The sequence below is a fragment of the Chinchilla lanigera genome, unplaced genomic scaffold (assembly GCF_000276665.1).
Source record: "Chinchilla lanigera isolate Chin_1 unplaced genomic scaffold, ChiLan1.0 scaffold00022, whole genome shotgun sequence".
Lineage (NCBI taxonomy): Eukaryota > Metazoa > Chordata > Mammalia > Rodentia > Chinchillidae > Chinchilla > Chinchilla lanigera.
Genome location: NW_004955423.1, coordinates 8953461 through 8966140, shown reverse-complemented (window position 1 = coordinate 8966140; position 12680 = coordinate 8953461). Strand labels below are relative to the sequence as shown.

General features: G+C 40.5%; 1 protein-coding gene across 7 annotated transcripts in view; it reads right to left on the bottom strand.

Moving 5' to 3' along the window:
- Window positions 1–553: 553 nt before the first annotated feature.
- Window positions 554–12680, bottom strand: part of Mcoln3 (mucolipin 3) — a 34137-nt gene continuing 22010 nt past the window's right edge. For 5 of the 7 annotated variants that reach the window (XM_013514575.1, XM_013514576.1, XM_013514577.1 and 2 more), the window contains 7 exons: window positions 12391–12490; window positions 7957–8069; window positions 7724–7873; window positions 4236–4337; window positions 4015–4137; window positions 3283–3489; window positions 554–1605 (listed from right to left, as the gene is read on the bottom strand). In XM_013514575.1, the coding sequence (XP_013370029.1) occupies window positions 1459–1605; window positions 3283–3489; window positions 4015–4137; window positions 4236–4337; window positions 7724–7873; window positions 7957–8069; window positions 12391–12490 (942 nt within the window). In that variant the 3' untranslated portion in view covers window positions 554–1458. The remainder of the gene's footprint in view (window positions 1606–3282; window positions 3490–4014; window positions 4138–4235; window positions 4338–7723; window positions 7874–7956; window positions 8070–12390; window positions 12491–12680) is intronic. The other 2 variants (XM_013514578.1, XM_013514579.1) reach the window with 2 other exon arrangements.

Below are 12680 nucleotides of genomic sequence, written 5' to 3'. Positions count from 1 at the left end.
AACTGTACCCATTACTAAAATATTAGGACTTGGAATTATCTGGGGCTCCTGCCACATGAAGAAAGCTTACAGAATCAGGAGATGTGAAGGTGCCAAGTCACTGGCTCTGATTTTACAGAAGAAACATAGAGTTTAGAGCAACGCAAAATCCCAGGCCCAGCGGTGGCTCAGTGGTTTCATGTGCCCCTAAAGTATTACTGTTAACTGGAAAGTCCTGTAAGGAGTAACAAAAAAGGCTGAGCAGACAGTAAGCGTGATTTTAAAACTTACATTGTATTCTAGTTAATTCTAAAAATGAAATAGGTTCTAAATATCTTAAAAACTGATTCCTCTAAATACTCACCTGTAAGTTTTGATTTGTCATTTTTTAAAGGCTACAGGATGATAAAAATACCTTATATCTCTTATAAAATTCACACCTGGATTTCTCACCTGGAATCACTAGTATGGTTGTTACTATGGTTAAGCGATAAGATTTCAATATCTCAAGTCAATCTTCATTGAGTTCTTAAGACAAAATCAGAAATTTAAAAATCCATTTCCTTGAAAAGAATTTGCTTTGAGAAATCTTTTATTGACATCATTAAATTAAGCTCCATTTGAATAAACAATACACAAAACAAATATTCACATTGTGAAACTGCTGCAATTTCCAATCAGTGAATCACTTATCTTTAATTTTAAACATAATTGTCCAAAATAACTCTTGCATGAGTTAAGCAACCTTGTTCCATGAAACCACAGTTCCTGACCACAAATTGCCTTGCTGTGAAACTGAACGCACCCACGAAGGGCAAAGTATAACATAAAGTTGCTGAAATGCTAATAAAATAATCATTACTTAATTGGATATCCATTTGGTATGTGTTTTTTCATTTATGTAGAGATAACCTTTCAACTCCATACTTTAACATGAAGGGGCAGAGAAATTTAGAAACAAATATTAAAATAGTTGATCACCTCCAGAACTAAAAGCGGGATCAAATAGCAGTTGTCCTTCAGAACCAAATAGTACACAGTTAGTTGGAGATGCTTATTTCTTGCGCTGGGCTATAAGAGATCTTTAAATGCAGTTGTAGTGGATATACAGTAACTATTCCCACTCTTTCAGAAATACAACCAGATTGTCCAAAGTCACAATCAGACCAGGGATTGCTTTCACTGAGGACACAGTCCACATAGCCAGAGTAAAGAGGGGCTTAGAGAACACAACCCAAAAAATGACAAATAGACATGAAAGGACAATAATCCAGTATCTTCCCTCAACAAAGTTAGTTACTATTTTAAACCCAGTGTAAAGCAGAAAGTACGTTAAATATTATTTCAAAACATAAAGACAGTTCTTGGTGAGTTATAGAAAGTGCTAACTAGCTAAAAATAACAGTATTTGAACATACTATAAAATCTCCATAGTTTCCTCAACTCAGCTCCACATGACATATTCCTCGAGAGCGTAGGTCAGCCTGATGACTTCTTTTTACAACAGCAGAATAAAGACGCTGGAGGGTCATCATCGAATCTGTATTTTCCAGAGTTGGGTAGGTCCTTGCACTCTGATATAAACACATGAAGTTCGGTCTCTGGAAAGCCATTCTGCTGGTAGTGCTGTAGAGAAGAATGAAGAAGCTGTCATTAACGAACCCCTTGAAAACAGCTTTATTCCAAATTCAGAATGGATCATTTGGCAAAGGAGGGGATTATTTTTTTTCCAGAGGCACAGTGTAGGGTTCCCAAGTATTTTCAGGAAGCGCAGCCTCTGGGTCACTCTTAGTTTTGGCTGAGGTGAAGCAGAACTGGTGCTGTGCGACTCCCTGCTTCATCTCTTTTCCAGGTCTACTTCAGCCCATGGCAGGGCACACGGAGCTTGGGTCTCTTTGGGGAGAATCGAGCCAACCATATCCTGAGTCTGAGAGCCTCTATCACCACTCTGTCCTGTTGTGCTGTGACTTCCAGGCCAGTGTAGACTAAGCTCTTTGGATGGAACCCAACTCTTTGCCATTAATGAGACGTTTGCGGGGGTGGGGGCTGAGAGTGAACATTCTTAATTTCCCCCCCCTCAATGACCTCAGCATAGTTGTGGACACTTCTGAGATGGCCCAGGTGTCTGAATAGAGATCTGAATGCCACAGGCACATTTCCAGCCTGCACACCCTTTTGCAGTCACTCCTCCAGGCAGACAGTATGGTTAAGGGCTTCCTGTGCATATCAGTTTGGGATCTGAGATCCCTAGGACATGCCCTGACTAGAAAAGATCATAACTCACTTATCTTGCCTATTTGGCAAGTGCTCTGAGCCCAAAGAAAGAGATTAACATCTATAACAGGAAGCTCGGTCTTTTGTCTCCAAGAGGTACTCTGAGAGATCGTGGATGTCACCTTCGCATGGCACCTGGTTCTCTGCATGCGGAGGTGAAGGTCATGAACTTTGAGAGCACCAAGTGGAGCGACTGGGACAGTTACATTGACATTCTTTCCCAGTCCCCCGGGGACCAATGTATATATCTGCCAAGCAAGTACTACAGAGAGTAAGGAAGATGGTCCATCCCGAAAACATGGTTCAGTAAGAGTGCAGTTGTGGCCCAGGCTTCATGAGCAAGAAATCCACCATTATCAACTCCACCCCATGGCCTTCTCATCAGGCCTAGGACCAATCACATGGCAAAATGTGTCATTATTCTCCTCACTCCCAGAGGGAAAAGTCCCCACACGGAAGTGTCTATGCCAGTAGTACACTTAAAAGTATACACTTAGCGGGATTTAAATATAGAGATATTCATTCTACCTCTCCATGTTTTCAGGGGCTCAGACGAATAGCTTTTAAAATCAGATTTCTTACTGTAAAACAAATGTGACCATTACCTGACACATCAACCCTCTGTTATTTGGAGGCCAGGCCCTAAGGTCAAGCCTTGCAGAGAGTAATGTGCTCGGTGATGGCATATTCCAAACAAAGGGGTCAATTTTCTTTATAAAAATTGTATTCTTAAAGCTCTCCTCAAAGTTTTGGCTTTCCACAATGGCATCTATTTTATTCACCCCAAATCTACTTAGCCTCATACTTTTAATGAAATGTTAGAAAGCTTACTTGGAAAAGCACCATTGCTTACAAGACTGAACATCCAGAAATTGCATTTCTCCTTCATTTCTGTTTCCCAGTCTCTAAAACTGAGGTCCTTCTCTATCCTGAACAGATCAACATCCACCAATTCCTTGCCTTTAGTTACTAAATTTCACGGTTACAATACAAACTCTAGAGGAATGCTGCTACTTATGATAAACCTACCTTAATTGTTTCATATGTATCAGTGATCAATGCAATGAAAAGGCTTAAAATCATATATATAAAGAGGCTGATGAAAGAGTAGAGGTAAATTCTGCTGAACAGCCAGACCAAGTAACTTTTTTGCTGCATTTTTGCAAATGTGGCAAACATATCATCTCCATTTATCAAAGAAAAGAGGCACTCAGAGACCCTGTTCAGAGAACGGAACTGGAAAAGGAAAACAGAAAAGTTCGTTTTCTTCCACATTCTTTCCCCCTTAGAAACCCTTGTTCGTGACATATTAACAATAATGAGGCCACATACCCCAAGTTATCCCTTTCAAACAAATAACCTGAAGCATTTCCAGGCAAAATTTTAAAATATCCAACACCTTTCTCCCTACACTACTTTTTAAAACTACAGTCACATTTTGAGAAGGCTTACCCATCTCCCCCATTCTAACCCCCCATTCTAATACATTATAAAGCAATCAAAGTAATTAAGCTTGACTTCGGTGGTGGTAGCAAGAACTTAATTATCTAACATTTTCCAAACACGATTGGAAGCAACCCAGCAAATCAACGATTCTCTTAAGTTGATCACACTTTACTAGTTTATAAATATGGCAATAGATAGACATTTGACATTTTCAGGGTGAGTCACGAAATAAAAGGAGTCCATTAAAAAAATAAAGAAGCTATTAGCTCTATTCTAAAGCTTGGTGATAATGGGAAAAAAGCAGTTCATCAGTACCTTATCATGATAAGGCCCCAGCACAATCCACCCACAGAAGCAATAGCCTAAATAAATCATAGCAGCACAGCAGCAGAATCTGATGACATTGGGCAGTGCTGCCTGAAGGGTCAGAATGAGGAGCTGGAAAGTAAGAGAGGTCATTAAAATCCCTCTGTCCTTCATCCAAGGCAGTGCAGTCACTGAATATCAATAGCACAGAAACCCACGCAATTCCTTACATTGTACTTCTCAAAGAAACCCAGGTATCGGATGACTCCAAGCCACACAAGCATGGTCGACGTCCCAAGGAGTATACTGCAGACATCGTAACTTGTGAGACTCTAAAATGGAGTGGAAAACATAAATTAAACAGCAGAAAATCATTTGGGCAAGCAATTCTTATTGGGTAGCCATAAGTCAGGCACTATTTTAGGTGGTAAGGATCAGTCAGTGAACAAACAAAATTTTCTGTCCTCACACAGCCTGCATTCTACTGAGGGTGCATAGAAAAAGAAAAATAAATTTATAGAGCCTTTGGTAGACTAGCTGATGGCAAGAGCTGAGGACAAAGGAAGGGGAGGGAATAAAGAATGGGTGCGAGGGGGCTGGGGATTTAGCTCACCGGCAAAGCGCATGCCTGGCAAGTGCAAGGTCGTGAGTTCGGTTCCTGGTACCAGAGAAAAACCCCCCAAAAAAAGAATGGGTGCGAGTTTATGCTTTGAGACAGGGGAATTAGAGAAGAGCACGATGAAAAGTGCCACATGAGCAGAGATCTGGAAGGAATGAAGGAGCAAGTCAAGCAGAAATCTAGAGGACTAGTTTGCAGGCACAGAGACGAGCTGGGGCAGAGGCTCTGGGGCACAAAGCAGCCTGGCAAGAAGTGAGTCTGGCTGGACTCAGTAATAGAAAGATATGGAGACATAAAGGTTAGGGGCAGGTAGTACAGGACTTCACAGGTACTGAGCAATTTTGTCTTTTCCCCAGAACAGGTTTGGAAGATTAAAAACTCCTCAATAGAGCTAGGAATGGCAGTAATCCCAGGGCACTGGGAGGTTGAGGCAGGAGGATTTCAAATTCAAGCCCAATCTGGGCAACCTAGCAATTTAGCGAGACCTTGTCTCAAAATAAAAAGGGCCAGGGATTGTAGCTCAGGGCAAAGGCCCAGGGTTCAATCCTTGGTACAAAGAGGAACAACGAGGAAGAGGAGGAGGAGGAGAAGGAGGAGGAGGAGCAAGATGAGAAGGAGGAGGACAGGAAGATACAGTTCCTGACTGGGAACAGGAGTGACCTGCCCAAATGCTGGCCACTGTGGTTGGGAGCAGATCACGGCAGGAGTGAAGGAGTTGCTGTCGTTATGTAGGTGAGAGCTGCTGAGGGTCGAGATGAACTGGGCACAGTGGAAGTAATGAGATGGTTTTTAAAGGCAGAGCAATAGGATTTCCTCTTTGATTAGATGTGGGAGATAGGGGTGGTGAAAAAGAGGAGACGGATAAATCTACAGCTTTTGGCTTGAGCAACTGAAGAAAGTTGTCATCAGTTGAAACTGGAAAGGCTATGGAAGAAGAAGGTTTGAACTGTGGAGCTGGGGGTTTTAGTTTTGGGTTTGTTTTTTTTTAATTATCTGGAATTTGAGAGGACAAGCAGACATCCAAGTGCAGATGTGGTGTAGACATTTGAATATCTGGTCTGCAGTTCAGGGAAGAATTCTAAGCTGGAGATATAGATCTGGGAATCACTGACAAATAGATACCTCTTAGAGTATCTATTTGAGACAGGATGACATTACCATGGCCTCGGCAGAAGAGAAGTTGTCTAAGCACTACGTCCTGAAGCATTACCACCTCACCAGCTGGCAAGGAAAGAGGGAACCAGGAAGGCACAATCTGAAAACCAGACAGTGATTTGGGAGGAAAACCAGGTAAGTAACAGCCAGTAAAAAAGCAGATCAAAAACACAGCCTGCTTGGCAGCATTAAAGCTACTGATGGGCCACGATGAGGATAAATGATGGATGACTGGGCTTAGCATGACAGCACAGCAGCCTGACTGGAACCGGTATGAAGAACAGCGGGAGGAGCAGAATCACAACTGTAAGATCACTTTTCTGAGACCTTTTGCTGTATAAAAGGGAGCAGAGAATGGGGGAATAGCTAGAGAGAGAAATAAGGGCTGAGATTTCATCTCTGAGAGGAGAAAAATGTGGTAACAGGGGAAGTAGCTGGTAAGCAGAGGGAAACAACTCGAGAGAGAAGGCGGAGAAGCTAGAGCAACGTCCTTGAGTAAGCAGTGGGGGCGGCGCCTGGAACATGAGTACAGGGACAGGTGTAGGACAGTGGTCTAAAGTATTCACAGTAACAAGATGAAATAGTTTGTGGACATTGATGCTTGTAAGTAGATAAGTGAAGCAGGAATTAGTGGAGGTTTCTTCCTGTTGTCCTTGTAAAATAGGAAGTAAAATCCTCCACTGGCTGAGCGTGAGGGTGAGGAGGGGTGTCAGACGTTTTAGAAGAGATGGAATGATCATCTATGTGACAGGAAGGGTGAGTGATCGGGACAGAAGAATGAAGAAAGATTGCTGGACCTCACAAAGGGCTAATTGAGGAGAATGATAGTGGAGGCTGGTAGAAATAAAGATTTGCTGCAAGTCACCCTAACTCCTTTTCGTCATCCCTAAAGCTGAATGACACATTGTGCCGCATATGGTGGCAGCTACTCCAAGTCCATCTAAACCCACCCTCTCCTTCCCAGGCGCATTCCTGGGCTGTATTTCCCCACTCCCCGTGCAATTTGGTTTGGTCAGTGGGATGGGAACAGAAATGAGACCTGCCACTGTTGAGGCAAGGCCAAGAGATGGGAGAGCTTCCACTAGATGGTGTTTTCATTTTCTACAGGCCACAGGCTGCAACCTGTTGTGAGATGACCGAGGGTCAGTCACACAGTTGGGGTGAGCTCTTCAGGGATGGTAAAGAAACAAAATAGGAGGAGCTTGGGTCCCTTAATGACTGCATGGAGCTGAGCAAGTTGCTGACCTGGACTCTCTGCCTGTGTCCACCACCTGCTCCACGGGTGATACAAACACAATTAGTTGTGTGAAGACTGGGAAAATAAAAGATTGAATAAGACTAGTTTGAACAGTATTAGTTTTTCAATTTGATTTTTGTGTTGGAGGAAAGGTTGATTTCTAGGAGAGATTCATCTTAAAAAAGGATAACCTTGGATCCTAAAAGAGGATAACCTTGCATCCTATCCATGGGAAAGTAAGAAAATGGGAATGTTTTCATTTTGAATGGATGGAACAAACAAATAAGAGCACTCACAAAATACTACCACGACCCCACTTTCCCTTCCAGCCCTCTTTTTTTGTTGAAGACTTTGACGTGTCTTCCAAGGTTTGTTTTAACTCTTACCTTAATTATCTTGGTGTGTGTATGAACTTTTGTGTGTGTGAGAATTCAGGCCCCACATAAAGACTTTGGATTCAATAGTTTTAACACAGCACATTTTTGCCAGGCCCCCAAATGATTGTGGTGCGGTGGTTCGTGGAGTGTATTTGGAAAACCTCTGCCTAAGAGACCACTTGACTAGAGTAAAGAAAATGACTGTTTTGAATGTCATTCACTCACCATAAGTCTTAGGATAAATCATTTACTCTAAAATTCACATTTTGTATAAAATATCATTCACCTGAATCTAATACTAATAATGGCATGAGGAGGGAAAAAAATTACCTTAGCTTGGATTTCCATTTTCAGAATTGAACCAACGACTGTCAGTATGTCACTAATAACAATCATAATGTACCATCCGTTGACAAATTCCATTTGATCAGAAACAGAAACTTCCTTCTTATAATGGAGGAGGAAAAAATTGACAAATTCCTTTAAGGAAAAGAGGAGAGGCACTGTGAGCTTTTCTGGCGATCAGAGTATCAGTAGTGTTGCTAGCAAGCTGCAGCCCCTACCTGCTGAAGCTGAAGTCCTCTGATCACAGATCTAATACACAGAAGCAACGAAGCTAAGCAGGTCAGAATGACAAAGGCATCAAAGATCATCATGTAATGAGTATTCTTCTGAACTGAAAGCAAAGAAGATCATGTGTATAGAGACATTCAGATTGTGATATTAGTTTCTTTTTAGATAATTCTAGCATTCTTTCCAGAAAGATGACAAAGAGGCCCTGATGAACATCCTTCAGTGAATTTTTGAAGGTTAAAAATTCTTCTTTTAGAGAGCCAATTTTTCCAGCACCATTTATTAAAGAGGTGCCTTTCTTCCAGTAAACATGTTTGGACCCTTTGTCAAAGATAAGGTAGCTGAGTGTGTTTGTAGTTGTTTCTGCATCTTCTAATATGTTCCACTGATTCTCAGGTCAGTTTTTTGCCAGTACCATTCTGATTTTATCATAGTAGCTTTGTAGTATAATTTCAAATCAAGGATGGTGATGCCTCCTGCCTTGCCTTTGTTGCTCCAGAATTGCTTTTGCTATTCTAGGTTTCTTCTGGTTCCAAATGAATTTTAGGAATGTTTTCTCTAGATTTGTAAGGTTAATGGTGTTTTGATAGGGATTGTATTGAATCTATATAATAATTTTGGGAGTATGGCCATTTTCACTATGTTGATTCTTCCTATCCAAGAGCAAGGGATATCCTTCCATTTTCTGTTATCCTCTTCAATCTCCTTTTTCAGAGTACTGTAATTTTCAGTGTATAGATCTTTTACTTCCTTTGCCAGAATGACTCCTAAGTATTTCATTTGTTGGATGCTATTGTGAAGGGTGTAGTTTCCTTAATTTCTCTATCAGTGAGTTTGTTGTTTGTGTGCAGGAATGCTACTGATTTTTGAGTGTTGACTTTGTATCCAGCTACATTACTGAATTTGGTTATTAAATCTAGAATCTTTTGGTGGAGTTTTTGGGGTCTTCTCTGTAGAGTATCATGTCACCTGCAAATAATGATAATTTAACATCTTTCTTTCCTATTCTTATTCCTTTTCTTTTTCTCTCTTGTCTAATTTCTCTGGCTAATGTTTCCAGAACTATATTGAATAGAAGTGGTGATTAGACCCATGTCTATCAGCATGAACTAAAGTCAAAATGGATCAAAGATCTAAATATTTGAAAAGACACACTAAATCTACTGGAAGACAAAGTAGATAGAGGTAGAACTCTTGAGGACACTGGGGTAGGCAAAGACTTTTTGAATAAAACCCAGACTGCAAGGAAAATATTACAACAAAGAATCAACAAATGGGGTCTCACCTTATTAAAAAGTGTTTGCACAACAAAAGAAATCACCAACAGAGTAAGAAGACAACCCAAAGAATGGGAAAAAATATAGCAGATGTTCCTCAGACAAAGGATTTATATTTAGAACATATAAAGAATTAAAAACAGACACCCCAAATTCAAAGACCCAATCCAAAAATGTGTATCTGAGATGAATACACACTTCTCACATAAAGAAATACAAATGAAAAATAAATACATGAAAATGTTCAACATCATTGGTCAATCGAGAGATGAAAATTAAAACAACACTGAGATTCCATCTCACCCCAGAAAGAATGGCTATCATCAAAAAAATCAACCAATAACAAATGCTGGTGGAGCTGTGGGGAAAAAAGAACCCTTCTTCACTGCTGGTGGGAATATAGACTAGTACAACCACTGTGGCAATCAGTGTGGAGTTCTTTTAAAAACTAGGATTAGGGGTCCCATTCGACCCAGCTATTCTCCAGCTGCATATCTTCCCAGAAGAACTAAAAGCATCACATCACAGTGATATACGTGCACCCATGTTTATAGCAGCACAATTTGTCATAGCTAAATCTTGGAAACATCCCAAATGCCCATCAATCAAGGAATGGATAAAAAAGATGTGGTCTTTTTATACAATGGAGTGCTACTCAGCCATAAAGAAGGATAAACTTGAGACTTTTATAGCTAAATGGATGCAACTTCAGGCCATATTCACAAGTGAAATAAATCAGACTCACATGTGTAAACATTATATTGTCTTCCTAATGTAAGAAGCTGAAAGAGTAAGTAAGATCCAAAATGTACAACAGATATTGGGAAATGGGAAGAAACTGTTCAAAAGGAAAGAGAAACTGGGATGTGGACAGAAAAGAAGAAAGGGAAAAGGAAAAATAAATAAATGAATATATATATATATATATACACATATATATACAAGCTAGGTAAGATAATCATACTACTAATTTCTATTAGTTCACTGAAAAGAAAGGTTTGTGCTTATATTGTTTGATCAATTTTTCATGCCTATAGTTTGTAATCTGAGCAACTACTTTGAAGATAACAATACACAATGTTACTCTCCTACCGTCTTGTTTTGAAATTTTGCATTATTGTTTTTATTGTTTTTCTCTTTAAAATGAAAAAAACTTCTTTTAGAAAACTGCCTGAACCTTAACACCAAAGATCATTTATTGTCAGCTTGTGATCGCTTGTTCCAAACACAGCCTTCCCACACAGCTTATTAACATATACTTAGCAGGACATAAAGTACTCCCTAAGCAGCCGCTCTCTCAAGCACTTTTCTGGAAGCTAGCATACAGCGGTTAACAAGACAAATGAGGTCCCTGATCCTGTGGAACTTCCCACTGCAATAAGACTTGTTTGCAGAAGCAAACAAGTACATGAGCAAAATATTTTCAGACAGAAGTGATATACACAAAATAAATCATCATAGTTGACATGTATTGAGGACATTTCTTACTGTCATAGTTCCAAGCACTTTATGTGCATAAACTTAGGTGATCCCCTCGCAGTGATCCCAGTGAGATGACATGACATGATTACCCCCACTTTGGGTGAAAAATCTGAAGCACATAATTTGTCAAAACACAATCTGACAAGCTTTTAGAACCCAGAAGCAAACATTTGAGAGAAAGCCCATATGTCAGGCTCTTTCAGACGCCCTTCTTTTCACTTTCAAAAGTTTGTGGAAAATCACTATGATGTTTCAGATGGCAAAACAGAGAACTGTTTCAAATAAATGACTTGTGATGGGAATACAGTTTGTGAATCAAGAGACATACCTTTGAAGTTTCCTGTTAGTGAAAGGAGCACTATAATGATGAAATTTCATGTAATTTATGCTGGTCACCTCAGTATAACTTCTTCACATGGTAAATTGACAAGCAGGATGATTATCCAAGAGGAGTCTGAGGAAGGCCTCTTGGCCCCGTCCATCCTGTGGCCTTTGGATTGGAAACACCTGACCTGCCTGGCCATACTGAGTGAACAGGAATTGTCTTGGGCTACACGTAATACATACAGTATAGTTAATGCATATAAGTACATTTCCTTATTAAAAATACTTTTTTTTTGAACCACAGAGGGCTGTGGGTTGGACATTCCTGCAAGGCTCACAGACCTCATCCTACACCTACTAACTGTGTGGGGAGCTAGGAAAACCGCATCTTATTGGGTACTTGCGGTGATTCCTTTGCCCATTCCAGTGCAAGAGCCCCGACCTACTGATTGAGGCCTGCACAACACGCCATTATGCTGCGTTCCAGGAACTAGAAAGTGAGATAGATACATTCTCTCCAGCCAGTTTTCTCCTGTTCAGCCCCAAAATTCTTGATAGTACTCAGTCTACACCTGAATTCTTATCCATGTATCTCAGAGCAGAGCTTTCATATTTAGTCTACCTTTTAACCTGGATGGAAGACAATTATAAGTGGGAGGCTTCTGGATCAAATCCTACCCAACTCTTCCCTCGCTATGTGATCACGGACACCAGGCATCACATCTGAGCACTGGATTCTTGATCTGTAAAAATAAGGGTTCCTCCTCTCTCAAGGATTTTCTCTCTCAAGGACTTTGTTTTTCCAGGACCAGTGATTGAACCCACAGCCTTAGCAATGAGCTACATCCCCTACCCCTCCCTTTTTAAAATTTGAAACAGGGCCTCTTTGAGTAGCTAAGTTGCATGGGTTTCATTTAAATTTGAGATCCTCCTGCCTCAGCTTCCCAGAGTGCTGAGAGTACAGGTGTGGGCCACCATGCCTGACTCTCCATGATATTTAAAAAATGTTAAAATGAGAAAAATGGAGATGGAAGAACTTATGCAGGATGTTCTGAATAAATATTGGTTTATGCACAGACAGGGTTTTGGTGAGGGAGTGTAAGTACATTCTTGGTGAGGAGTAGGCAAATGAAGGTACACGGAGAACACAGGGAATCCTTTCAATTCTAACAACTTCAGTATTTCCCGGAACATCAGATGTCTGCAATACATTGACATACTTTCAGAGAGCTAGGGACTGGGGAATGTTTTAGCTGGTGTTCTATATGCACTGGAGGCAGTGATTTAGTAGCCACTTTACAATATTTAATAACCACTGTGAAAGTAAAGCTTGTCACTTACTTGATCCAGATACATGCCAGTCCTTACATTCTCTAATGGAAATGTCATTGTCTAAACTGATTTTAATTCTTCCACTGTGAGCCTTGTTGTCAAATGTTATCTGTGAAGACAGGAGAAGGGGAGACACATATGTACAGTAGCTTCTGCTGGTTCGATCCCCAGTACTACAAAGAAAAACAAAACCTAAAAACCCACAGCAGCAAAAGCTGAGCTATATCCCCCAGCCCTTTTTATTGTACTTTTTTATTTTGAGATAGGCTCTCTCTAAGTTACCTAGGTGATCTTCCTGT